The 27,609-nt window shown below is 36.8% G+C and overlaps 1 protein-coding gene across 4 annotated transcripts; it reads left to right on the top strand.

Moving 5' to 3' along the window:
* On the top strand, window positions 1–27,609 carry LOC149553560 (uncharacterized). 4 transcript variants are annotated; one of them, XM_089788962.1, is made up of 5 exons: window positions 1–1,678; window positions 26,346–26,437; window positions 26,530–26,606; window positions 26,753–27,292; window positions 27,379–27,609. In XM_089788962.1, the coding sequence occupies exon 1, from the start codon at window positions 299–301 to the stop codon at window positions 1,526–1,528; it is 1,230 nt and encodes a 409-aa protein (XP_089645088.1). In that variant the 5' UTR covers window positions 1–298; the 3' UTR covers window positions 1,529–1,678; window positions 26,346–26,437; window positions 26,530–26,606; window positions 26,753–27,292; window positions 27,379–27,609. The 4 variants fall into 4 exon arrangements, with proteins under 4 accessions (XP_089645088.1, XP_089645089.1, XP_089645091.1 ...); XM_089788963.1 differs by lacking the exon at window positions 26,346–26,437 and having other exon boundaries at window positions 26,753–27,609; XM_089788965.1 differs by lacking the exons at window positions 26,346–26,437; window positions 26,530–26,606; window positions 26,753–27,292; window positions 27,379–27,609 and adding an exon at window positions 24,793–25,926.

Below are 27,609 nucleotides of genomic sequence, written 5' to 3'. Positions count from 1 at the left end.
AATAGTTTTCGGTCTGTTGGGCGATGGCCACAATGAAAAGCCGATGATATTAAGATCGTGTATCAAATCATATCGCAGATTCAAATCTCACCTCATAAGTTCTGCTAATCCAATCCTCAGGCCACAATTTTAAGCGCGCAAATCTAGTATTAAAATCGTCGGGGGAGTTTAAGCGTGCACACTAGATTTGCTCTGACTTTCCCTTTTTTCCATCGGCATCCTCTTCGCTCTGAATACATCTGCCTACTTTATTAAGCATCCGAGTTATCCAAGTTTTGTTGTTGCAACAGCAGCTTCGATGAACACTTCGTCTTTGTTATTCCCCAAACTATATTTTGTTGCAGCACCCCTCAACCCCAAGTTATGCTGCAAATTGTTTGATAAACATTCCATCCATTCTCGCAATGTTTTCTCAACCTTTGCCATCTCCGATGCCCATTCCCAGACCCTCTTTTCACGCTTCGCCTCCACCAAACTCAACATGTCTGAGGCCGACATCACTCGCATTTTCAAATGCAACCCCGCTTTGCAAAGGTTTCAAAGCCTGGAAAACGTCGAGCAGTTTATTAATTTGTTGAAACGACACGGCTGCTCTGAAGACCAGATTACTAATATCATGAGGGATCGACCTCAAATCATCTCATTTAGCGCAGAAAGAATATTGGAACCCAAGATCAAACTGCTGGAAGATTTTGGTTTTGAGGGCCAGCCTCTGACGAAGCTTTTGACGTTGAATCCTCACATTCTGCGCTGCAGCCTCGAGGACGACATTCTTCCCAAGATGGAGTTTCTAAAGAATGTATTTCAGTCCCAGGATGCGCTCGTTAAAGCTCTGCTAATAACTCCAAGGCTTCTCAGTGCTAGCCTGGAGAAGACCTTGAAGCCCTCGGTTGCATTCTGGGAGGGATGGGGTTTTCATGGGACGGATTTCTCCACATTCGTACAGATACATCCAGCTGTTCTCTTACGCACTTCCTTAATGCCTGCCCAGGCTGATCTCATTCGCAAGATTGGCGTGGACAAAGGAAGCAAAGCATTCAAATATATTCTGAGTTTGGTAGCAAGGAGTCGCACGGAGACCTTAGAGGCCAAGATTCAGAATCTCCAAAACTGCGGGCTCTCAGCTGAGGAAACTTTGCAAATATTTAGGGTTAATCCTGCTGTATTTTACTGCTCCAAGGAAAATATTAGTACAAAGATGAACTTTGTAGTTAATAACATGGGGCTCCCTGCAAGTTGTGTGGTCGAGCATACTTTTTTGTTGCTAATTAATTTGGAAAGGATCACTAGGCCCAGGTTTCTAGTCTGGCAGAAAATCAAATACATCAATGACCCCGACTTACCGCTTTTGAGGGTTTTGGCGATGTCAGAGGCAAAATTTGTTAACAAAATTATAAAAGGTTATCCTGAATCAAAATCCCTGTTGAAAATTTATGAAAATGCCATCTATAATGCTTCCAACAGTAGAAAGAGTTCATTTAATGAGACAGAGAGAACAAAGACTCAAAAACCGCTCCAAAACTATTAATCAAGTCTTTGGCAGAAGAGAGGCAAGCCCGCTCCATTCGGCCGTCGGTTGAGAGTAATTTTCATTCCCGGACGTACCATGTTCAACGGGACGGGCTACATCGATATTCCCTCTGACATACTCTCTGTGCCTAATTGCACTTCCTGTAAGGTATGCATTGTAATTATTAATGTTTTGAAGTGAGCTGATTGCTGTCACTACTGTAATTCAATGTGCTGTAATCGAGGAATATTCAATAACAAAAAGTTTTGTTACACCTGAGAGTCCTTTTGAGAATAGTATCATTATTTTCGAGTTTGGAATAGTGACAGAGCAAGCTGTGAATAATTTATACGGATTGTTCAGCAAACAAGCTATAATTTAAGGTTTGTAGTGAGTTTGTCCTACATATAATCCTTAAAAAAATACATGAAAGTTAGTAAATCAGAACTATAGCTTCTTATATTTAGAGTGAAGTCCGTCTGCAATTAGAAAAAGTTACTAGGTAGAAGTTATCGGTACCAGTTGATTTTTGATTAGTTTCGTGAGAACACTCTCCAGAACTATTTCTTCTTTGAACTTGACATGTCAGAAACCTATATTTGATATTAAATAGGTTTTTATAGTTTGCAATAGAGAATAATTTATATAACATTTAAATCTGAATTAAAAATCATCTTGGAATTCTTGAAAAAGCCACAAACTCCTTAATTTTAATGGACTGATTGCTCTGTTACACCTACCCAAGATACCCAATTAGAGAAATTTGGTCATGATTCAACAAGTTTGAGGTTATTGATAGATTAAACAAATTGGTGGGTTTGAAAATAAACTGCTGTCAATCAAAAGAATGCTGAAAATTGTTGTTTTTAGGTGTTTGTTTACCACGGGCAACGATTTGCCCTCCCAACCATAGACAATCTCTCATCGTCTCCCCTGAGCACTGCATCAAGCAGATCAGATATTTCCCTATTACGCTACTACCAATAGAGGAAGGTTTATCTTCCTTTATACCAATCAAATAGAATCCAAGGAGGGACACACTACTTCCATTTTAAATTTTATCCCAAAAATTAGATAAACAACAAGAACAAATAACCAAAAAAGTGCAAGGGACACATAAACATCTTGGAAAAACCTTTCGAGAATGAACAGAAAAACTCAGCCACACACAACAAAAGATCATCTTATTGATAATGAAATTCAAGTGTACAATGCCTTTTGTTATATGTGATATATATAACACAAGAGAGACTCTTCACTTTACAATGAAAGGTCTCTTGAAATTCCCAACAATATAACTCTTTATTACAAACACAACTCTTCGCATTTCTATACCTTAATGCATGATGAATGACACGTGTCATTATATTTAATATTACAATTATCATAAATGTCCTATTCACCTGAAGATGACTATAACGGAAATAATACCTAGAGATAAATTTTTCTATCGCAGAACAGTCCCTCTTAGCAAGAGAGAAATCTTTAGGTGAACAGTCTCACAAGGCTGCAACCAAAATGTCAATGATAAAATCTAATCATGTAGATCCTATAAAATTTCATGGAATCGCTCAACATGAAAATCCTGCAAGAAAAAAAGGCAGTTTTTATCATGATCTTGTCATGGAATCTCTCAACATGACTCTAAGAGAACAATATACTCATTGTTAATAATCATGGAAGGAAATCTTTTAGAAAAACTAGAGAAATAGAAAGTTTACAGAATATTGCTGATGGAAGATAGGCAACTATTCTGGATTTTACCCCTAAAAAACAAACATGAAAATTATCACTTGGAATATTAGGGGATTGAACAGCAGTCATAAATTAGATGTTGTTCGAAATTTTGTTAGGAAGCATAAGCCAGATATTTTATTGCTTCAAGAAACAAAAATGGAGACGGAGAGAGCTGAAAAGATTAGGTCTTTTAATGATTACTGTTTGAAGGCAAGTAGTTCAGAAGGAGCTTCAGGAGGTACTATGATGTTATGGAAAAAATCTTACTTCTCAGAACTGTTTTCAATGCTAGTAAACATTTCATGGTGGTTAAAATCACTAGCATTGACTAGAATAATGAATGGTATATTGTCAATATGTATGCACCTAATATTAGGAATTCTAGAAAAAAGGTATGAGAAACTCTGTCTAATATAAAGAGTAAAGATTACAATGGTAGATGGATATTCATGGGGGATTTTAATGTTCCTCTTTATGACCATGAAAAAAAGGGGGGCAATGTGAGTCAGCTAGATGGGAGATTGGATTTAGTGGATTTCATTAATAAAGAGGGTTTAATGGATATGGATCTTCATGGTATAGAGTTTACCTGGAGTAATAAGAGGTCAGGTGATGATTGTATTCAGGCTCGATTGGATAGAGCTCTTATTTCTCCTGACTAGACTAAAGATTTTGTTTGCAAGTTAGAGGTGTTATAGAAAATTGGGTCGAATCATTTTCCTCTGATCTTTATTGCTGATAAGGTTGATATCAAAAAAACCTTTCCTTTTAGGTTTGAAAAAATGTGAATGCAGCATCCACAGTTTGAGTGAAAATTGGCTGAATGGTGGAATATAGATATTGATGGAACTGCTCTTTTTAGAGTGGCTTCTAAACTAAGAAATGTCAAAAAGGAGGTTAAAATCTGGAATAAAAGATGTTTTGGTAATATTTTTGAGAGTAAATCAAATATCAAGGAACAACTGCATAATATCCAAGATAGGATACAGAAGGAAGGATACACTCTTGATCTTGTTAAAGAAGAAAATGAAAAATTGGTGGAGTATCATGACATTGTTACTAAAGAGGAAACTTATTGGAGGCAAAGGTCTAGATTGGTCTGGTTGAATAAAGGAGATAAAAACACTAGGTTTTTTCACCTTTCTACTATGAAGCACAGAGCTAAAAATCGTATCTCAAATCTTAAGAAAGGGAATATGAAGATTACAGAGGAAAAGAAATCTCGGAAGAGATGGTCTCCTTTTTTTCTACATTGATGACATCTGACTCTAACATTGATTCTATTCACCAAGCTGAACTTTTAAAGGTTATTCCATCCTTGATTAGTGAAGAGCAAAATAAAATATTAGGCGCTATTTCTAAGGAAGAGGAAATTTTCAAGGCAGTATGTTCCTCAGGAGGGGATAAGTTTTCAAGACCAGATGGTTTTCCTATGTTATTTTTCCAGAAAGAATGGAAACTGGTTGGAAAAGATGTGTGTGATGCTTTTAAAGAATAATTTGGGGCAAAGCGTATGCTGAAGGAGATCAATTCTACCTTCCTCTGCCTTATTCCTAAAAAGGTTGGGGCTGATTCTTTGGACCAATTCAGGCCTATTAGTTTGTGTAATTCCTTCTATAAGATTATCTCAAAAGTCCTCACTTCTAGGTTGCTTCTAGTGCTACCGTCTCTTGTTGCTGATCAACCCAGGTAGACAAATTCTTAACTTTGTTATTGCTGTGCATGAGAATATTCACTCTTTATCTTGCTCCAATAATGAAGGTTTTATTATGAAAATTGATATCGCAAAAGCTTATGACAGAGTGGAATGGGCTTTTCTTGAAAAGATTTTATTGGCCTTTGGTTTTAGTAATAGGATAGTGAGGGTAATTCTTTAGTTGATTTCTACAACATCGATTGCTGTAGTGGTGAATGGGTGTTCCTCTAAATTCTTTAGCCCTTCTAGGGAATTGAGACAGGGAGACCCTTTATCACCTATTCTTTTCACTATTATGGCTGATTGCTTGGGGAGGTGTATTGGGAAATTGGTTTTGCAATGGGATATTAAAGGTTTGCAGCCTTCTTCTTAGCCTCTAACCTGCTCTCATGGACAATTTGTTGATGACACTATTTTCATGGGGAAAGCTGAAGTTAGGGAAGCCAGAAATCTTAAAAAAGCTCTCAGCCTATACTCTTTTGCTTTAGGTTAGTTGATTAACTGGAATAAGAGTTATTTGTTTTTTGTTAACTCCCCAGCTTTAAGACAGAATAAAATTGCTAAAATTCAGGGGTGCTCAATAGGCTCTTTTCCTTGTACTTAGCTGGGTCTCCCTTTGGGGCCTAAAACTCCAGATTCCTTTTGGGATGATCTCATTAAGAACTTTAATAAGAAACTTGCTGGTTGGAAGGGTAACCTTTTGAGCCAAGCTAGCAAAATCACTCTCCTTAAAGCTTGTCTCCAAAGTATCCCTACCTATGCCTTGAGTCTCTTCAAAATTCCAGCAAAATTTGCAAATACTATTGACAAAATCCAAAGGAATTTTCTCTAGTCTGGCATTGAGGAAAGGAAGAGAATGGCTTTGATAGCTTGGGATCAAATTTGTAAGCCTATCAGGGAAGGTGGCCTGGGAATAGGTCAGTGTGAAGTATGAATAAAGCTCTTCTTGCTAAGCAGGGATGGAGAGTGTACCATGACGATAAGGAATGGAGCACTATATGGAAACATAAATACCTTTTTAATGCTCCTTCTTTATCTGATTTTCTGTCATCTTCTATTGTTCTCTCCCCTTTTGCCATTTGGGGGGGTTTGCAGGGAGCTAAGAACATCTTAAGTAAAGGATGCTCTTGGAAAGTTGGAAATGGGAAGAAGGTCAGATTCTGGGAAGATGTTTGGATCCTGGATCACCCTCTGATTGAGGAATTTGAGGATAGGACCCAGATTGATAAATGTAAGCAACTGTATGGAACTCTTGTGGGACATTACTAGTATAATAATAGGTGGGTTAGCCTTGTTGATATTAACCAGGATTTTCATAATATCCAGATTATGTTGAATGCCTTTTGTTTGTATCCTCATAAGGAAGATAAAATGATATAGAGTGCTGATGTAAGTGGTTGTTTCAAAGTATCATTTGTGTTCAAATTTGAGGAGAAAGGTGCTCGCCCTTTGTGGACTAGAGCTTGGATAAAAGGTCTAACTCCAAAAATAAATATCTTTTACCAGATTTTGCTTCAGAATAAAATTCTTATTCAGGACAATTCGCAAAAGAGGGACATTAATGTGGTTAATCGGTGCAGCCTATGTAAAGAAGGTTATGAAGATAGAGATCACTTGTTTTTAAATTGTACTTATAGTCAAGAAGTTTGGAGTTCTATTTTTAACTTTTGGAATATTACTTGGGTCCACCAAAACAACATTGAAGATTGTTCTCAGAGTTGGAATTGCTCGTCTAAGGATAATGATGTTGGTCTGTTGTGGAAAATTACTCTTCCCCATCTCTGGTGTGGAATTTGGAAAGAAAGAAATAATAGAATCTTTAGAAATAAAGAAATGCTTGAGTAGATGCTAGGCTAAAATGTTGTCAGAGCAATAAAGGAAAACTTCAATTCCCAGAGAAAGTGCAATGAAGATTTCTAAATTGACAATCCAATGCACACTAAAGGTTCTAAAATGAAGAAAGAAGATCAAAAACTGAATACTAAGTGGAAGGCTCCTCTTATGGGATGGATCAAAGGGAATTTTGATGATGCTACTAAAGGAAATCTTGGCAAAGCGGGTTGCGAAGGGTCTTGAGGGATCACAATTGTAATATTATAGATGCTATTGCTATACCTATTGGAACTTCTACTAGTCATAAAGTAGAGGCTATTGCAGCTCTTTATACGATGAGGCTGGCAGTGGAAACTGGTTTCCGGTACCTCTGGATGGAAGGAGACTCTTTGAATATCATAAATATGCTTAATGGTAAAAGTTTGATTACATGGTCTATTGAAGCTAGTGTAATGGAAATTAAAACCTTAATGGATAAATTTGATAAAGTCATCTTCTCTCATTCCTACCGTGAAGGAAATACTGTGGCTGATTGGATTGCTAACTAGGCTGTCCAACGGGAACGTAAAATGAGTTGGCATGATGACTCTAGGAGCGTGGATTTGAAAGCTCTAATTAATTATGACAGAACTCACGCGATGGAAGGCAAGATTTTCTAAGATTGGCAATTTAATGATAAGTGGAAGTGGGGTTATGGAGGACAGTGTTATATTCCCTAGGAAGCACCTAAAAGTGATTATTACCTCTACTTGGCTCGTAAGTGTTTTAATAAGTGCCTTGGTTGTTTTAATGAGCACCTCGGCTTCTCTCAAATCTTTGCGTCTCCTAGTCTGCCCTACTTTGGATTTTCACAGAGAAACGAAATTTTCGGAAAAGGGCAGGGAACCGAGAAAACAGGAACCAAAGAACTGTAAAGAATGGAAGGCCAAAGCCTCTGTTTGGCAGATTCTGGAGAAGGGTAATGTTACTACTTACCTGGAGTGCCTTCATGGCTATAAACCACATATCACGGAGGCTTTCTTTAAGAATTGGTTTGAAGACAGGGTTAGCATGCATGGTGTTACGGTTCACTTGACTGAAGATTTCATTGCCAAAGTCACGGGGCTTCCAAAGGAGGGCATAAAGTTTAGCAAGGAAACCGGTATCTCTAATGCTGCATTTAAGAAATTTCCGAAGACTAAAGAGGAGGAAAAGAATTTGGAGAAAAATGGCGACTTTTATGAGCCGAGTCAAATAAAAGTTATTTGGCGGGACGCCCTCTCTTGCATCCGTGAGTACGTCATTTTAGATGGTAGGGCAAAAAGAGTTCATAAATTTCATTTTGTGTTTTTGAATCATTTTCGGTATAAGGATAGGATCTCTTTTCCATTTTATCTGAGGTTCTCCTTGCTTCAAAGCCTTCAAGCCCACAGGAAAAAAGAATCCCATCCGGTTTTACATGAAGGACTAATCCTTTTGATTAAGAATTACTATAAGAGTAAGGCCATTGTATCTTCCCCGCCCTTTGAGAAAAAGAGGGTTTCTATTAGTAAACATACTCAAGAAAGAGTAAGGGAGATGAAGGGGTAAGTGTGAAAAAGAAGAGTCTGAAGCAGGACACACCTCAAAAAAATGTTGAGGAAATTACCGAGTCTGAGAATTCAGACAAAAATGATGAAATGAATGTGGAAAATGATGAGAATACAGATATGGGGGACTTCAGTTCAAACTTGGAGGGTTACCCTGGCAGTAAAGGTGAGCTTGGAAAGGATGAAGCTGAGGAAGGTTATGACAAAAATATAGGGTCGGAAAATGTTGGAGAAGAGGATAAAAACTAGAGTGAGCAACCCCAGGAAGCTAGGGAGGAAAATTTGGAGGAAGACACGGGGAAGGAGAAGGATGACCTCATTGGTAAGGGTGCTACGAGCGTGGAGGAAGATTCGGGGAAGGAGAAGGATGACTCAACTGGTAAGGGTGCAACGCTCTCTTTCCTTCACACTACTAAGCTCAAGGCAGACTCCTCTCTCCAAGGTGATTCCTGGATGTACAATGACTTAATGAATCTGAAAAAAAGAATGGGAAAAATACAACAGGACTAGGAAACTAACCCAGCTAAGATCATTTAGTTGGAAGTTTAGATTGGCAATATCCTGGAGAAGTTAAAGGAATATGAACATGAGCTCTGTCTTTTGATCAGAGAGAGTGGTAACAAGATGGAACAGGTCACTTCAAGCATCTGTATGGCTGCTGCTAGCTTAGGTAAGAGAAATAATGAGGAAATCATGTCTCCTGGTGGGCCAAGCAAAAGAACAAGACAGAGTTCAAGGAAGAAGGTGGCTGAGGCAATTGGGGGTTCTGTTGCTGATATTATCCAAAACACTGTGGAAGCAGGCAAGGAGGTGGTGAAAATGATCAAGGAGCTGCAATAGCTGCTGGTGGTGGTTCTGGTAACTAGTCTCTGGTTTGGTTTTCTTTACTGGTTTTGTTCCTTTTGTTTAAACTCTAGGATCCAGGTCCTTGTAAAACCTAGTTTCGTGTACTGGTCCTTTTTTGTGGTTTCAGGTCCCTGTAAAACCTGGTTTTGTAACTCTTATACTGCAGGTTTCAGGTCCTTGTAAAACTTGGCTGTGCTTATTTGATTATTTTTTGTTTTTCTGTTAAGGGTTTCGGGTCCTTTCAAAACATGTTTTTACCTTAATCTAAAACAATTACTTTTAATCATGGAATCACTTAACATGATAGACTTGTAAGAATGACAGCCAAGCCTTGAGTCATAGACTTTCTCAACATGAACTGTCACGGAACCTCTCAACGTGACAGCCAACTACCGTCATGGAATCCCTCAACGTGATGTCATCTTAGACTCTCTCAACATGATGTTCACTTCTCAGCGGGAAAGAGTTATCATAGATGATTCTTACAGTCATATTTATTCACACAAGAATAGAAATAGGCATAACAAAAACAGACTTAGTTCCATTTATTTTCAAATTTTACAAATACCATAAGCATTACAAGCATATATGAACAAGGCAGGGATACTATAAAAACTCCATCTTAACCAAGAACTTCCTTTGAAGCTGAACCTTTCCCTCTAAAGATCATTGTTTTTGCATCCTGCAACCAATAGATATTAACATCAACTTATCATAGAAATCAATGAAGGACTACTTTGATCGATGCAATAACAATAGTAGAAGTGTCCTCCCTTTGAGGTTAAGCACCTCTATCTAAATATGTAACATCAAAGCAAACATCTTTATCTCGTTGCTTCTTGCAACACAGAGAGGTAAAACAATTTATTATATAGATATCAACACTATTCCTGGCATTAAAAAAATTCACAGAATATTTATCTCCTGTTTAGATTTCATCTTTATCTCGTTGCTTCTTGCAACAGAGAGAGATAAAACAATTTATTATATAGATATCAACACTATTCCTGGCATTAAAATAATACACAGAATATTTATCTCCTGTTTAGATTTCTCAATCATCTTATCACGGTGGGCCTCCTTGGTTTGCATATTGTGAAACAATGCATCAAAACTCCTTAGATGACCAGATAATATTAATGCTCCTTGACTGGATCAAATAATGAACTGACACCAATATGAAAGACTGAGAGAAACATAAATTGTTGTGCGGATCTATCATTCTCGACACATCATCTTTCACTTCCTCATCAAACCAACATTTGATTAGACCAATATATATCGATCTTGCCAGTCAACATCAGATGTCATGCTGCTGTGAGACATTCCAAACATAGTGAGACAGTGGAACCCGTCTTCACTAACATAACATCCACAGAGCATTGCTTTCAATAGATATCGTGAGGCATACACCTGATTCAGCCTAACAAAGTTGCCGGATTTCTACCTCCAACAAGTGAACTTGACACAAAATCTGCATTCCCTTTACCTTCAATAGCCTCCGAATTAAAACAGAATTATCTGTCGACGATTTCCGCCTTGTCTTGCCTGGAGCACTTTGAAGAGAGTTTTGAAGAATACCAGGCGTATCTTCTCATCAAAGTAGTTGCTTCCATATCTCAAATATAATCTTCATCTGCCTTGACTCTGTTACAATAAGAATTTTTGCCAAGAATCCCATCATCTCCAGAGGTAACTGTTGTCTCAGACAAGTTTATCAAACGATTGATGGAAGGCCCAAGAGCATTGTCTAGCTGAGCAATTTGTTGTCCGATTTCAACATTTGGCTGGAGATAATTTAACAGACACATAACTGCCCCTGTTTCAAGTGGTAATACTATCACTTGGCTCAAACGTTTGATGACTCTTCAATATCCTATACCATTAGGCAGAGACACTTGACACTCATGGAGAAAGAAAATGGATAAAAGAAAGAAGACTTGTCAAGCCATTATAACATCAGTAAATATGAGTCTTGCAATCTCATAATTATAATTATAGTCTTGCAATAAGTAATTATTATTGGTACATAGTCTTGCAATCTCATAAAAGAAAGAAAGAAGACAAGCTCATAATCATACTCTTGCAATATAATAATTATGTTACTGATATTTTTATTATGTTCTCAACCACAATAATCATTATAATTATTGTATCACAATAATTTTATCATTGCTTGTCACAACCATTATTATATCGGAGTTAGCCAAGAAGGGATCTGACCTCACTACAAAAATCAATACTCGCTCTTAGCTAGGGTGGATTCCTTTTGAGCAACCAAGTCACATCACAGTTGCCGGTCCATTATGACTTACCCCTGATGGAAATCAAATAAACCACAAGTGCTTAATGTCATCTTAACATGGCTACTCCGAAAGGAAGATTAAGCACAACCATATAATGACACCTACCATACCTACTTGCAAAGGGTGGATGAAGAGAGCTGGCACCTCAGACTTCTCCCTCTTGGAGAAGAATTCATATCATAGACTTCTCCCTCTAAAGATTACCTGAAAGTTGAGACTCCTCCATAGCTGAGCCTCTCTCAATCTTAAATCAACCTTCTGATCTCCCCATCTAAGTTTGAATGGTCAGACTCCCTCTAAATGGAGTCTACCTCCTAGCAGGGACAACATACAACATATGCTAGAATTTGATCTAGCTAATTTCAACACTCCCTCTTACCTAGGGAGAGTTCAAAAGACTACACATCATCACCATGACACTCTCAGAGGGTGATTGAGAACATCATGGACGCTTTCCATGATACCCATCTTGCATACTCGTAGAGGATGGACCTACCTCACATTGCCTGCAGAGAGTAGGAGAGGTCTTGCACCTCAATTCTTCTCTTAGAGAAGACTACACCACTACCTTGCATTGCCTGCAGAGGGTGGAAGAGGTCTTACACCTCAAATCTTCTCTCAAAGAAGAACACAACACCACCTTGCATTGTCCACAGAGGGTGGGAGATACAACTAAGTGTATCATACAGTAAGCATAATCTCTCATCATCCCATTGCATCCTCTTATGAAAGGAACTGCTCCTTGGTAAGAGTAATCCTGGACACACTTGGTACTCTAACCTTGGTGCCATCATATGCTCTGCATCATCATTTCACTTGCCACAGATAGCAAGCTTGTCCTCAAGGCCTGCATCGCTGCAGATATCACAGACTTTTACGTCATCTTCTACCAGCTCAGGTTCATGCAATGGATCCACAAACTCTGAACCAGATGCAACTGTTGAACCAGCTTCATGAAAGGGATCTTAAAATACTAGAGCAGATGCTACTCTTTCCCTTTTAATTTCAGAGGGCTCAGCATCCATTTATCTATTTTTAGTTATTCATCAAGATCCATTTGATTTGCTACATCTATTTCATCTGTAGTCACTTCAACTGTAAGCAAATTCACTGTCTCACTAGGTTTTGATGGTTGTGAATTCTCTAGTACTATATTCCTGGCACCAAATTATTTCCAACATGTCCATTCATACAAAGTTTCACAACTTGAGAATCACTAAAAGGTTGTTCACAGAAACTATATTTTCCTGCATTATGCTTCCTACTGGCTGCATGGATATGGGGAATTCCATCTGATCAGTACAGCCTGGAGGAACTAAATTGTTAACTTACTTTTAGCCTCTACGTGGTTCAATTTCCTTTGTTGGCATAATATCGTATATGTTACAGTGGTCTGATGATCCCAATATGGAAGAGGTTCAGGTAACCATTTGAGTTTCCTTTTGCACAAGTGACCCGATGGCATAAATTTCAGATGAACTGGACATGTCTAGCAGCTTTGTACATTCTATGACATTAGAATTCGCACAGACATCTGCAGTAGTGACATTGGAGTTCGCAAATGTTTGAATAGACATATTGAGATAATGAGGATCCAAGGTTTCCTGATTGGAGGGAGTTTCCAATTGATCACTTACATCTGAAAGATATCCAATTCCACTTAAGTCCACTTTCTGTTCAACTGTGCTTGTCATTTATTCCATACCAGCATGAGTTCAATCTACTACATTCTTAGCCGATTTTGTAAATCCATCTCATTGTACTCATTTTCACTTTACTATCTTGAGACAATGCCATGATCCTTTAATCACAATCACTATTGGGAAACCTGCTTTTAGTAAAATTTTCTAATATCATTTCTTTGTGCTTGTTGGAAGCCAAATTTGTACCAAATTAGAACCTGGTGCCATATCAGACAGCATGTAACAGGTTTTTTTTGATCTTTCCATCAATTTATTCACAAGTTGATCTCTCTAATCTGTTCTACTTTCCATTTTACTAGATTAGAACAGCATTCCTGATCATCCAAGTCTGCAAGCTGGGGTGGACCCTTTGATCTCAAAATAAACTTTTGAACTGATTCACAACCAAGTAATATTTTTTGGAGTTTCTCAGAAGGAGGGCACTTTGCATTGGTCTCCTCTGTCTTCTCTCCACATAAAACAGGCGAGCCTTTGCGATAATATTGTGGAGCATCATTGATAATCTTTCCCCTATCCTCAATTAATAGTTTGTCCTTTATGCTGACACCGTAAACTGTTAGCAACAAGATCATTCATTTTTGCTGTCCTTAAATGGTGTCTGTTTTGAGAGTTGAAAATGTCAAGATTTTAGCACCTCCCACTTTTTGCTCCAGATAAGGGTTAAATTTGACAGTGATTCAATTAAATCAGATAGATGAAACTCGACTCATTAATATTGAAGTTTAAGATGGCCTTAATCATCAATAATAATTATCACACTTTGACAGTAAGTAACGGGATTGAGACTGAAATAGTGAGATGTTTGACCTTAATCTGTGTAACTTCCAACACTGTGGTGAGTATTTCATAGACTTTAGAACAGCCTTTGTTCCTTACGCCTTCAGAAAGTAATAGAAACAGCCAAGTCTTCAACTATTACTTTTCATTTCCTCACGACTCCTGTACAGTGGGTTGTGCTGAGTAATCATCCAAAATTTGGGCCTATTCAAATTCCAATCACTTCAGACGTTCTAACAGAAATGTATGGGGTGGAAGTTCACGCCTGTACTAAGCATTCAATGCGGAGTCATTTTAATGCTGTCTTAAATACTATCTCCCACAGCAGCAAATCGTCTAAGAAAACTCGGCCAATGGTAACACAGATTGTGTTCTCGCCTGAACCACCCACAATTTTCTTCTACAAATATCTGGCAGAAATAGGATATGCTTGCATTGGTGGAATGGAAGATCCATTGACTTATAGAATCATGAGGGTCAATGAATCACAATTTTAGAGACTTATTTGCGTTTGAATCCAGCAAGTGCCATAAAATAATTTGCCGCATCACGAGTTCTTTCAATACCACTAAAGCCATTTTCCCCATAAAAAGCTTGGAGTGCACCAGGAAAGGAAGTCTGTCGCATGGGAACTGTTGAAGACTTGAAGTATATACCACAAGAATGAAACTGTCCTCAGTATAAAAAACCTGCCTTGCCGAATTGGCAAGAAATTATAAAATCATCACTGTCGTCAAAAACCCATACTTTCATTTCCCATCTGCTCGATGGCTACAATTCACATGTTGGAGAGCAAGGAATCCAGCTTTCTGGCAAGTGGAAGCAATGAGAGGACCTCAATTTTTTTTCTCTTCACTTGAGCGCTCTGGATATTGAACAAGAGGTGCTCACCACAGCCATTGGCAGAAGGTTCACAATTACAGTGGCTCACAATTGTTGTTATCAGAGGCAGAAGAGTTAATGAACAATGCAGCCAGAGCCTTTGTTACAGGCTGATAACAATTCACAATGCTGTAAATGTACACCCAATAAAATTGCAGACCTATGAACTTTTTCACCTCCAATGACACCGAGTTCTTTTGTCTAGGTGGTCAATACAATAGACAATATGCTAACATTACCTAGCATAAGTTGCCAATCCCCCAAACTTTCGATCTAGCTCTGATACCATGTTGTTTATAGGTGCTTGTTTACCACAAACAATAATTTGCCCTCCTAACCATAGACAATCTCTGATCGTCTCCCCAAGCACTGCATCAAGCAAATTGTATATTTCCCTATTACACTTATACAAATAGAGGAAGATTTATCTTCCTTTACACCAATCAAATAGGATCCAAGGAGAGACACACTCCTTCCAAAGCTTGGGCCATCAATATAATAATTATAATATAATAACACTGGCCCATAGTATAATAAGTTTGGGTCCTTTAAAAACATATAATAATAATTATATAACAATTAATAATTATATTATAAGGTAACTATCACAGAATATAATTACATCAACACTCACTAATATAATAATTACATTATCGATATGTTTATTATATTATTAATAATTATTAATCAATAATAATAAATACAACAATATAATCATATTATCTTGCAATATAATAATTATGTTACCAATACAATTATTATATTAATATTATCAATCACAAAAATCAATATAATTATTGTCTCAAAATAATTATATCATCACTTGTCACAACCGTTATTATATCTGAGTCGGCCAAGAAGGGATCCTACGAAAATCAAGAAAAATAAGTCTGATTATTTCAAATTTTAGCTACAGGGTGTTTAACAATGTCTTAACTTCTTGAAACAATCTGAGCCTAAACGTGATTGGATCTCAGTAGTGTTCTACACAAATACAGAAATATAGAAGGTTCTGCAGAATGGCCCGAGTCATGGCAGCAAAGCTTGTTGCTGGTGGCCCAATCTGAAACCTCGCAACTCTACCACACTCTCATTGAGTTGACGTTATGTTTTTAAGCATGCAACAATTTTCATAACTACTGCTGACCATACAAATTATTTGTGCATTTCTCAATAACTTATGGTTGGATTCTACCATCCTCCAACCTAAGGTATGTTGTTCAGTACCAATGCATCTAACAATCAATTTTCATTTTCTATTATCTATTAGGTCTGTTCATTTTGGCAAACATGGTCTTGTCACAGGTTACTTTCCATGTTTTCTTGTTTGCATGTTTAAGATGAGTGAATGGTGTAAATGGTGTAGAAACATTTAATCCATCAACAGGGCAAAAATATCTAGTGTTATTTTTGAATTAAACAGATCAATGCGAGCCAAACAGAAATATGCCGTAAACAATTTTATTAGCTCAGTGCAAATGTTGAAAATGAATTTCTATGCTTGTTATCAACATACGCTTGGAAAATATCTTATGGTTGGATTCTACCATCCTCCAACCTAAGTTATGTTGTTCAGTACCAATGCATCTAACAATTGATTTTCATTTTCTATTATCTATTAGGTCTGTTCATTTTGGCAAACATGGTCTTGTCACAGGTTACTTTCCATGTTTTCTTGTTTGCATGTTTAAGATGAGTGAATGGTGTAAATGGTGTAGAAACATTTAATCCATCAACAGGTGCAAAAATATGTAGTGTTATATTTGAATTAAACAGATCAATGCGAGCCAAACAGAAATATGCCATAAACAATTTTATTAGCTCAGTGCAAATGTTGAAAATGAATTTCTATGCTTGTTATCAACATACGCTTGGAAAATAACTTCCTTTGAAAGATGTTATCTGAAATTTAGTGTCAGTAAGGAATTTCCTACTTTGGAATGAGACTATAAATATGCCCAGCTTTAAGGTTATATCATATATGTCACTGCCCACCTTCAAGATTATTGAAACAATAATTAAAAATAATCAGCGGTCTTCTGCAAGACTTTATTAATGGAAAATTCACTTTACCACAACTTAGAATTTGGAAATCGCAGCCTCAAGAAATAGTTTTAGAGAATTGGAGAGAGAAAATGATGAAATCCTCAGATGTCTTTGGATGCTGGTGCCGTTGGCTATGATTGCTGCAGGTCTCCCATTCAATTTACATTGCAAGGAAGTCTGATCCTACCTTATATATTGCCATTAGTTTGCATTTATTGTTATCAGATATAATTTTATGAATTGTAGACACTGAAGAATGTTCGTAATGATAGTCAAGATTAAAGCTGCACTGGACACTCTAATATGTGAAACAACTGTTGGAACTTTTTGCAATCTCTCCCACATTGCATGAGGAGAACTGCATGTGCAGACTGTACTTTTGGGTGAATTGCATGAAGATAAGAATTGATTGTTCGATCTCCGGTTTGCATTAATATTCATGAGATCCATTTCTCTTTTTAGCTGTCATTTAATGTATCGAATACCCCTATTTATTGAGACTATTTATAGTGACTCATTTGTCTTTGATCTTGGATCAGCAGATCCTTGATGTTGTCATCAAGAAGATTTTGTAATCTCATTTGAATGGATATAAAGTTTTATCTGTTGTTGATAAATTCTTTTGTTTCTTTTAATTTTTTCAATTGGTATCAGAGCAGAGTAGAAAGGATCCAGGGAAGAGTTGAAGATTGCAGAATAGATTAGATTATTAATTTATTAAAGAACTCAGATTCCAGAAAATGATTCTTGTAAAAGAAAGTTGTTGTTCAAGTAAAGAAAGTGGATCACAGAAATAAAAGAGACTATAGCTGATATGAATGTCCATTTAAGTGTTTTCAGCCACTTACATAAGAAGCAGACCACAAGGTACATAGAATTTGTTTAAAAAAACAGTTTAAGATTGTTTTCACAAAATAGAGGAGCAGATTCAGCCACAAAGAAGTCTGCAGAAGTCCTCAAAGAATTGAAGAATTGTTGATTTAGGGCCTGTTTGGTTGGTGGATTATAAATTGAGAATTGGCATTTGGAATCTTGGATTTGGGATCCTGGAACTTGAAATCCAGATTATAGTTTTGAGGATTTGATTTGGTTGAAACCCAAAAATATTTGATATTCCAAATTTATTATTCTACAACTGTTTGGTTCAAACCCAAAAATCAGAATTGGATCGTGCAAATCTCTTGCACACCTTGATGAATTTCAAATCTCTTACGCACCTTGATGAATTTCCAGAGCAGTTTCAAACCCTTGTCATTACAAATCACATACAGGGTTACAGAAGAAATGAATTGCATTTCCGTGGCCCTCTTTCTTCTCCAGGCTCACAAATTTGGTTGTAGCCATGGTTGCGGCCACAAAATAACAAATCTGAGTTTTTTTCAGCTCAGCAATCATGATTGTCATCTTCATTAGAAAATGGAAGATGTGAGCCTGCAAGAATCGCTAATTCAAACCTCCCTCTATTACGCACGCATCTATTATGAATTCAAGCATTTGAAACCCTTTTTTTCACTCCAGCCTAAAATCCAGACTGTGATTTCATTTCTTTCGATTTTTACTTAAACAAGTAAGTGATTGATTCAATCTGCAGGGCATATTTCAGACTGTACCTATGTACATTTAAATTTAAAAGCATCAAAAGATATTTATAGTCTTCAGATGAGAAGAACAAATAATTACAATAATGATTACGATTGTTGAAACCTAAGACTATACCATAAGCATGTATTCACGGCCGCGATAGAAGAGTGATGTGAGACTAGAAGAAGTCGGAAGAATAAAATTGAAGAGAGTCACTCGTTACAAGAAAAATATAAGATTAAAACTGCTATTCTTGCTGTGTGGGGGAAGTCCAGGCCGTCTAGAGATGATTGACGATGAAGGACATGATGTTCGGAAACACTCGGCCGTCAACGACACTTCTGAACCTAACAATTTAAAATGGGAATTAAAACGGGAATTCCAAATAACAAGTATTTTGAGGGGATACAGAATTCTTGTTTTTGGGGTCAAATGGGGTACCAAATCCATATTTCCCTGAATTCCAATTCCTATTTCGCAGACCCAAACAGTGGATTAGGAATTTTTTAGGATTCCGAATTCCAATTCCTGCTCAAATCCGCGATCGAAATGGACCCTTAGAGTGAGGATTGCATGATGGGGAGATTACAGAGATGATTTCAATCCAACTCAAGTTTTGTAGAAAATAGTTAACAATCATAGATGATAGATACCATTCTAGATGGAGTATTGTAGGAGCATTTGTTGAAGAGAGAGTTAAAGTTGAGGGATTGAGAAAAGATGTGCTACTGCTAATATTTAATTTGAAGACACTGGTTAGGAGTTTGAAGTACCTGAAGATTTGCCTCAGTTGCCATGCAAGAAGGTATCACAGTGTGTTAGATGTTGATTGTAGAAGGAATGACAGGTGCTAGAACTACCGATCACAAGAAAAAGTGTAGAAATTAAATCTGCACAAATTTTCCAGAGGTTACCTGCTGCAAGGAGAGGCACCAAAGAACCTATTAGGGTCCACCCTCGACTGGATTTACTTTTGCAAAGACTAGTAAACAACAGGGAATGATCTAACAGTTAGCTATAACACTTAGCTTGAAATAGATCCTTCTTCAGCTCTCTTGACCTGTTTGGAACTATGCTCCGCCTTCTCTTGGCTCTGCAACATCAGATCTTGATCACTTATGTGCTTGACTCTCCTTGCTCTTGCACACAGTAAATCTTGTGCTGCCAGGGCTTACTCGCCTTTCCTCGACATGATAACTCTTCAAAGGTGACTTCTCTCTTATCACTCTCTTCGCACCTTGAGATTCCACTTAGCTTGTTTCTTCATGCTTTTTGGCTAATCACTCTACAATCTAACCTTTTCTCTTTCAACTTTGTCTCCTTTTATACTTTCTTCTAGCTTTGCTGGGAAGCCCTAATCTGCGAATTCAAAATTTGAATTCTCACCCCTACTACTAGCTCAGCAGATGTAGCGTGTTTGTACAAGAGTCACGATTGTCATGTGTCCTCAATGACTTGCTCTTGTTGGAAATTGTTCCTTGATATATTCACCCATCACGATTAAATGCATCGATGAGTGCGCTTCTACCCTCTTCATGACTTGGCAGCCACGAGGATCTTGCTCCATGCTTACCTTGCTGGCTTGTCTAAACCATCTTGTGTGGCCACTGGTCAATTTTCTTTCCCTTCTGCTTGACATCCTTTTGCTCACACAGACTTCACTTAGCATACTTCGTCTAAGTGGATCACCTCTGTCATCGGCTCAGTTTTGATAATTTAAATTTCAAATAGTAAAGTAGATCTCTTATGAACATCTCTTTATTTTGATTGAACATTTATTTTAACAAGTTATTTTTTTGTGTTCAACTTAGGTGTAGCAATGCTTCTTTAAGGCCCGTGGTAAAATGTACAATGGGAATGATGCTGCTAAACTTTGGGGGTCCAACCATTGCTAGACCAGAGGCAAGAATGGATAGAGCTACATTAGTTCAAACTAACCCTATTGGATGGTGGAGGTGGCATGGGAAGGATGCACTTGAGCTGAGGATAATTGCTGTTTTTCATCTTTCACAAGTTGCTAGTTCCTCTACCAAATTGGTTCACATACAGCTTGATCCAATCAGTCAAGATGAACAATCTTATCTTTAGTCAATAAGAAAAGTTGGTGGTCATTCATAGTGCATTGCGGCAACATAATTGACAGAGTACTGAGGATTGTTAAGACTCCAGCATTACATTGGGATGTGAATCATGGGGATGCCATGTAGATGGAGGAGGACGACAAATCTCCAAGACTGCTTGGGGTTCCATTGTGTTCAACTTAGGTGTTGCAAGGCTTTCTTTAAGCCCCATGGTAAAATGTACAATGGGAACGATGCTGCTAAACTTTGGGGTCAGTGGTTTGCATTCACCAATCTTTGTGGTCCAACCTTTGCTAGAACAAAGACAAGAACAGATAGAGCTACATTAGTTCAAATTGGCCATATTGGATGGTGGAGGTGGCATGGGAATGATGCACTTGAGCTGAGGATACTTGTTGTTTTTCATCTTTCACAAGTTGAGTTCCTCTACCTCAGAGAATAATTTGTTCACATACAACTTGATCCAATCAGTCAAGAGGAACAATCTTATCTTTAGTCAATAAGAGAAGTTAATGGTTATTCATAATGCACTGTGGCAACAGAATTGGCAGAGTATTGAGGATTGTTAAGACTCCAGCATTACATTGGGTTGTGAATCCCGAGGATGCTATGTACATGGAGGAGGATGATAAATCTCCAAGACTGCTTGGGGTTCCATTGGATGAGGAAGACCCTTGGGCTACCAGTAACTTAGAGGCCGACTCTGACAATGATTGGATTTAGATTCCTAGATCTACCATTTGTTGTTTATGGGCAGCTGATTACAGATTTAGACTTCTATGTTATTGTTTAGTCTTTAATTGGACTTCTCTTTTTGTCATTTCATGCATGAAACTTGGAGCCTTTTGGCATTTTTGCTAAATATACGCCATATTTTTACAATTTGAATTTTGTTAATTTGCTATGTATTGAGCTTGTAAAATGTCTATGATGAATGGTTTTTCAATGTCATGATATGCATATTTGAAATCTCTCTGTAAAACGTCCCCATCCCCAAAACTCTGTGCAGCATAGATAGAAGATGTTATTTGTAAAGGAGGAGGTCTTCAATCATTCAAATCTGTAATTGCTTGAGGACAAACAATCTTAGGAAGGGTGGATTGTCATGCCCCTGTCATAAAGGGGATATCTGTACCTTAGGAAAAATCGTCTTGCCTCAAGACATCACAATTTTCGGCAAAGAACAATCTGAAATATAAATGAACGACTGTTGGGTTGATAATAAATAGAAATCTGTTTGAGGATGACAACAATTAGTTTATACCAATGGAGCTATCATAACTATGTAGAAATCTTAGTTTGAGCAGTAAGTATTTAGTTAAGAACATGTGATCCATCCAGAGGTGCAACTGGAAGAAACTAATTGTGATGACGGATGATTAACGATGGGACAACAGTGAGGAGACCTGACCCCTCATGAAAGGACAACCACTCCAAAAGTTGCTCATCTTGAAGGAAATCATAGGATAGAAAGCCATGATGGGGAGAAGACAAGAAGGGCTTTGAAGAAGAGAAATAAGGCATTTGATCATGCAATAGATTTTCAATCTCACAACTAATAAAACAAGATAGAAGATTTATGTACTGTTTAAGTATTGGTATGATGATTGGTGCATGGAACTCTGATCTTGCTGGCTTATTGTCTTCCACTTGATAGGACATAGGAACGATAAGCGGTTAACATATTGTTACTGATGCATAATATATATTCACGTGTTTCTATTCTTACCATTATGATACTTATCCATAATCAGATTATATATGCAAGACTGTTTAATACTTTAAAGAGTGAACTAAGTCATTATGGGATATAATGGAATAAATAATAAGGGATACAAGTAGCATGGAAGGTCCATTCAAGTATGCCAACCTCAGGTAGGGCTTGGATGCAGAATGGCGGGTGTCATTTTGTATTCTTGGGCTTGATGGAAAGGAATAAGCTTGAGGTATCTTATATGATTTTCCAAGGGACTACATAATGAGGATAGGTTTTTAAGGAAAGTATTCTAGCATCCTGCATGCGCATTATGTAGATTACAATGATGATTGGAATTCTTTTATGGTATGGCTGGTTAAATGTTTCCCCATATTTCATATTGATAACATACCTGGTTGCAGGCTCTATATCAAGACTTAAAGTTGTCAATTTATAATCCTAAATATTTGTAATACCTTTTTTCCGGTAATTCTAGGGCAAAATAGAGTGAGACCCAATTGAAGGTGTTGCATATATAGGTGAAATTGATTATACATTAATATGTAATGTCTATATGTAAGTGAACTCAACATGGAAAATAATTAAATAACAAGAAAACAATCAAAAGACAAATGGTGGAGGGTTACAATGCATACATGCAATTGGTGCTTTTAATCTTAGGGATCACTATTGGGAGAAATCATCTCACGAGTTTTGGTTCTATTTTTATAACATGTCTAATGTTAAGAACTGTTCTTGCATACCTCTGCATACATTGTTAATGTTGGTGGATGTGTTTAAATATTTTGTTGATATGGTTATGTAGATAACACCATCTTATCTTTGTGAATCAAAGTGCAACCGGTAAGAAAGATGTCTACATGAAAATAATTTCCATAATCCAGCTTATTGATTTGTGGGTGCTAAGTTTGACATGAAAACAAATATATCAATTGATATGTTTTCTGGATATTTGAGTAGTAGAAAGAAGTCATAAAGCAACAGATTTCTTCACAATATTACAAGCTTATCACTTGCTGCACAATATTACAAGCATATCACATGTTCATTCTTTTTCAGCATTGAAAAATAAGAGATTGCCAAAACAAAAAATTCAGTATTCTTCCTCACAAATGGCCTGTGACAGGTCAATGAGATTGTAACGGTACATGTAGATTATGGTAGACGAGGGTACTGCTCAATGAATGATCATTAAAAAGGAGAAAATCGTTTCACAATAATGGAGCAGAACATTGAAATAACTATCTAATAGTATACAACCCAATGTTTGATCATTCACTAAGAATTATAGAAGAATCACTTAATACCTATTTCAAGAATGTGCACAAGATAGTCTGAGAATGTCATGGGAAGAGTGTGTACTAAACTAATTTGCGGGGAGAATAATCTGGGCAGTTGATGGAGTTCTTCTGGGATAAAATAAATTTTATGTGGGAATGCTGTACTGCATCACTCCTAACATTGCTGAACATGAATTCAGGATATCAATGCCTAATACTTATGAAAGGATCAAGGATAAGAAATAGAAATTGAAGAATGGATAGGTGAGCATCACCTAGATCCAATGAGTGCGAAGTGTTCTATTTATTCTCATGAGAGATGGTTTCATGTTGAATCACTACTCATGAAACATGGGTCAATGAATTTGACTCAAAATCACACAGTTGAATCCTGATAGCAATATCACAATGGACTTATTTCTTGTTCATATAACTTGATTTTATTTGATTCATCTATGTTATTAACCGCACATTTTTATATGAGACTATCCGTGCAAGTACAGATAAGGTTTACTGTACTTCTAACCCCTGTCTATTGAGTCTGTGAGTCTTTCACCACAGTATTGAGACTGTGTCAAGCCATCCTTAGAGAAGCAAGTTTATCTGTGGGGCTTCTGTGACTTGCCTCAGAAATATTGTCTTAGAACTTAAGATTCTGAATAGTAAAGGGAGAATGTTAATCAGCTGTGGTCTACACTGTAGAAGGAACAATTGGTAGATGATGCAATTCTATTACTCTGAATTGCTTCAAGAATGAACTATTTTACAATAGTGAATCTGTGCATTTGCCAAGATTTAGAATGGACAAACAAGTGGAGCCGTGTCCAGATCAATTATTGTGCTGCAACGAATACTAGTGTATGAATTGTGAACTTGTGCATTTTTCTGATTGTTTGGTGGGTAGGATAAGAACATTGAGCCAGAAGGAGATCCTGAAATTTATATAGAACCACCTCTATTATAGCACTAGGTTTGATTTTTAGGAATATGAGTTTTTCTGCAGTAGTTTTAGTTTACATATTGAGGAATCATGTATGTCCTTTGAACATCGCAGTGAAATTTTTTCTGGTAAATTCTTTTCAAAACATGACTATTTTTTAAGAAACATTTGTTGTTTCTTAAGAAAAATTTGCTCTAAATGGTTATTGAATATTTGAGAAACTAAAATACCTGAGTAGAAAAACTGGACTATTAGTTTAATAAATCTATTCATTCCTTTTTCTGTACAGGAGATGAATGTTTTGGTTTCTATTTTGTCACAATGATTAGGATGAGTATAGAAGTGAGATGGCTTTTGTTGAAGGGAAGAGATAAGGAATGTGGGCGAGTTATGACTTAAATTCTAATTCAAGAAAATTGATAAACAGTTAAAATCAATTGCAGAAACATGTCAAAGCTCAAATGGGCACCGCAGTGAAATTCCGTTGGGCGAGGTGGGTTGGAACAACTAGCAAATACTAATAACTTTTATTTAGATTGCATGTTTTGACATTGAAAGCAAGCAAAAATGCAGATGAATGTTTAAAACGAAACATGAAACATCATTCAATTTTTTTTTTCTGAAATTTTTGTTTCTGAGTAATAATCTGAAATTATCTATGTGGAATATTCAAATGATTTCATTGGAAATCAGAAGAAAAATATATTGTTTTGCTTATTCACAAGTCTTAAATTTGTAAGTAGTATTTTGTATTTCTAAATCTTTTAGTTTGAATACATTTTTCTTATTTTTCATTATTTGTCTTTTTGACTTAGGATTTTAGATTAATCAGGCAAGGTCACATTTTCAGCTTCTAAAAATGGTCCGATAGAGAATATTTAGTGGCACGCTTTGTTTGACCAAAATTGAATAGGAGACCTCAACATATGACATCTTGGTTATGGTTCTCTATAAAAGCTTATATATGCTTCGTTCTTCTGGACGGATTGCTTACAGTTTGGAATTTCAAAGACACCATCATAACTCCTATTCAGAGAAAAGAATGACAAATAGAAGGAGAGAACAAGGGCAATAACAGTTTAGGGTCATCTGAGATTATGCCTTCTTGTGTGTAATTAGGTGATGAGTTTTCTATTTTGGATATTACTTTCCACTACCACTGTGAAATTCTGTCTCAAGTTGTCAAACCGGCAAAAACCTCAAAATACAAACCATTTGTTTTTTTCCCAACCTATTTATCATAAAAACAGGGAAAAATCTAAGACAGCCTAAATCTTTGGTTCGGTGTGTAATATGTGCCAAATACATTTTATTGGGGAATAATCTAACTCACTGCCTAAATTTTCTGTTCATTTTCTAATATGTGGCAAATACATTCTATACTTATTGAATAAAGTACGCTATTTCATTTTCTTCTGCCCAACATTGAACCTATAGAATTCCTATACTTGCCTTTACAAACCTGAGAATTGAGCAACTACTTTCCAAGTTTTTTAGTTCCTGCTATGGCAGGAATTCTTATGCATCCATTAAGATGCTATTAGTTAAGATTATTAAACCAATGAACTTGAATTATTGTTAGCACTTCTAAGTTCTATTGAAAGTTTAGAAATTATAACATATTTAAAAAAAATTGAAATACAATTTTTTTACAATCTCATTGGCTCTGAGCAATTTAGCCAGGAAGAAAAATGTTTTCCAAAAAGCAAAATTAGATCGAAATTAAAAGTTGAGGCAGTGGGAAATAAAGATTTGAGGCGTCCAAAAATAACTATGCAAAGTTTGAAAAGTTTTGACATTAATTGTTCATTAATGTTGCATTCATCTACAACATACTGTAAGAACCCACCAACTGGATTGAAGCTAGCTAGCGAGTAGTCCGTTCATCTTCCTACTGCATAGAAGTTTGAAATGTAGCAGATTCAAGTTCTAAGGTGCATTTCCTATTTTCCTACTATTTGCCTGAGGAAGTTTTCCTTGTTATTGATTTTTTCCTTATTTTCTAATTGTTTGGTGGGCTTTTCAGATGTTTAGAGATTTCAAGAATTCCATTTGGATTTAAGGGTTTCTTCTCATAGACTGTTGGCAAACACAGATACGGGGGTATGTTATTGACCATTATTTTCACGGACTTCTTTGCCTTTTGTATTTTGTTATGGTTTAATGGGCTTGGATGATAGGCAGACCAGACTGCGGCTGTTAGGTTTCTTTGAAGAAATCACATGACCAAATTTCTTTTCCTTCCATAGCTTATAAAACTCATAGACCAGAAATGACTTGTCTGGTATGGGCGCTTAAACAAGGATTGCTGCAATTGCAAAACCTGAGGCAGAGGAAAAGGCATTGGCGTATTGCAGATGAGAGCAACCTGTCTCCGACGGAAGATATTTGTTGAGGGCATTTGGACATTGAACCCCAACTTACTTACTAATGCAAACACAGGTTGGGTAACTGCGGCATGCATTTCAGACCTCGAACCTGGGAACCGGTCTTCAGTCCTTTTTCCAGTCTCATACCATCACCCACAACTTTTAGGCAATCTAAGGGCAGATGTAACATCTTTTGCCCAAACTTGAGCAATTCCAAAGCTCTGTAGTCGTCTAGTAATATTCAGACTTTCAGATTCTGAAATGGGTTCATTTTGGAAGTGTTGCTTTTGATGGCCACATGGTCTTCTGAGACCCCAGTTTGCCATATTTTCCTACTGCTTTGATCGTGATTGGTGAATGGGAGCTGTCTTCATGCCCCAACTCCCCTTGTCTTCTTCTGAACCCATTCTACGCTTTAAGGTTTTTATTTTAAACAGTTCCTTTTAATTCTTTTTTTAAATAACTAAAACCCTCAGATTTTTCTGATGATGGATCACGGTGAACAGGTCTATAGACTTGATTTTGAAATCCATATACGGTCGTGTGTTTAGAAAGGAAAATACTCTGTTAGTCTCATAACAGAGGCAAGTTAAGGAGCCAACTGAATTGTTGCCAGAGACTAAAATATGATCTGTGTTATTTATTTTATTCACAGAAAATTAAAAATCTTAGCATGCCTTCTAAAGTTTTAGGGGCTTAAGTTATGAAATTAATTGTTAAGATTATTTTCCCTCCAA

This window comes from Cupressus sempervirens, chromosome 6 (assembly GCF_028749045.1).
Source record: "Cupressus sempervirens isolate cs-2001-9-10 chromosome 6, ASM2874904v1, whole genome shotgun sequence".
In the NCBI taxonomy this organism is placed as follows: Eukaryota; Viridiplantae; Streptophyta; class Pinopsida; order Cupressales; family Cupressaceae; genus Cupressus; species Cupressus sempervirens.
This window is presented reverse-complemented; position numbering and strand designations above follow the sequence as displayed.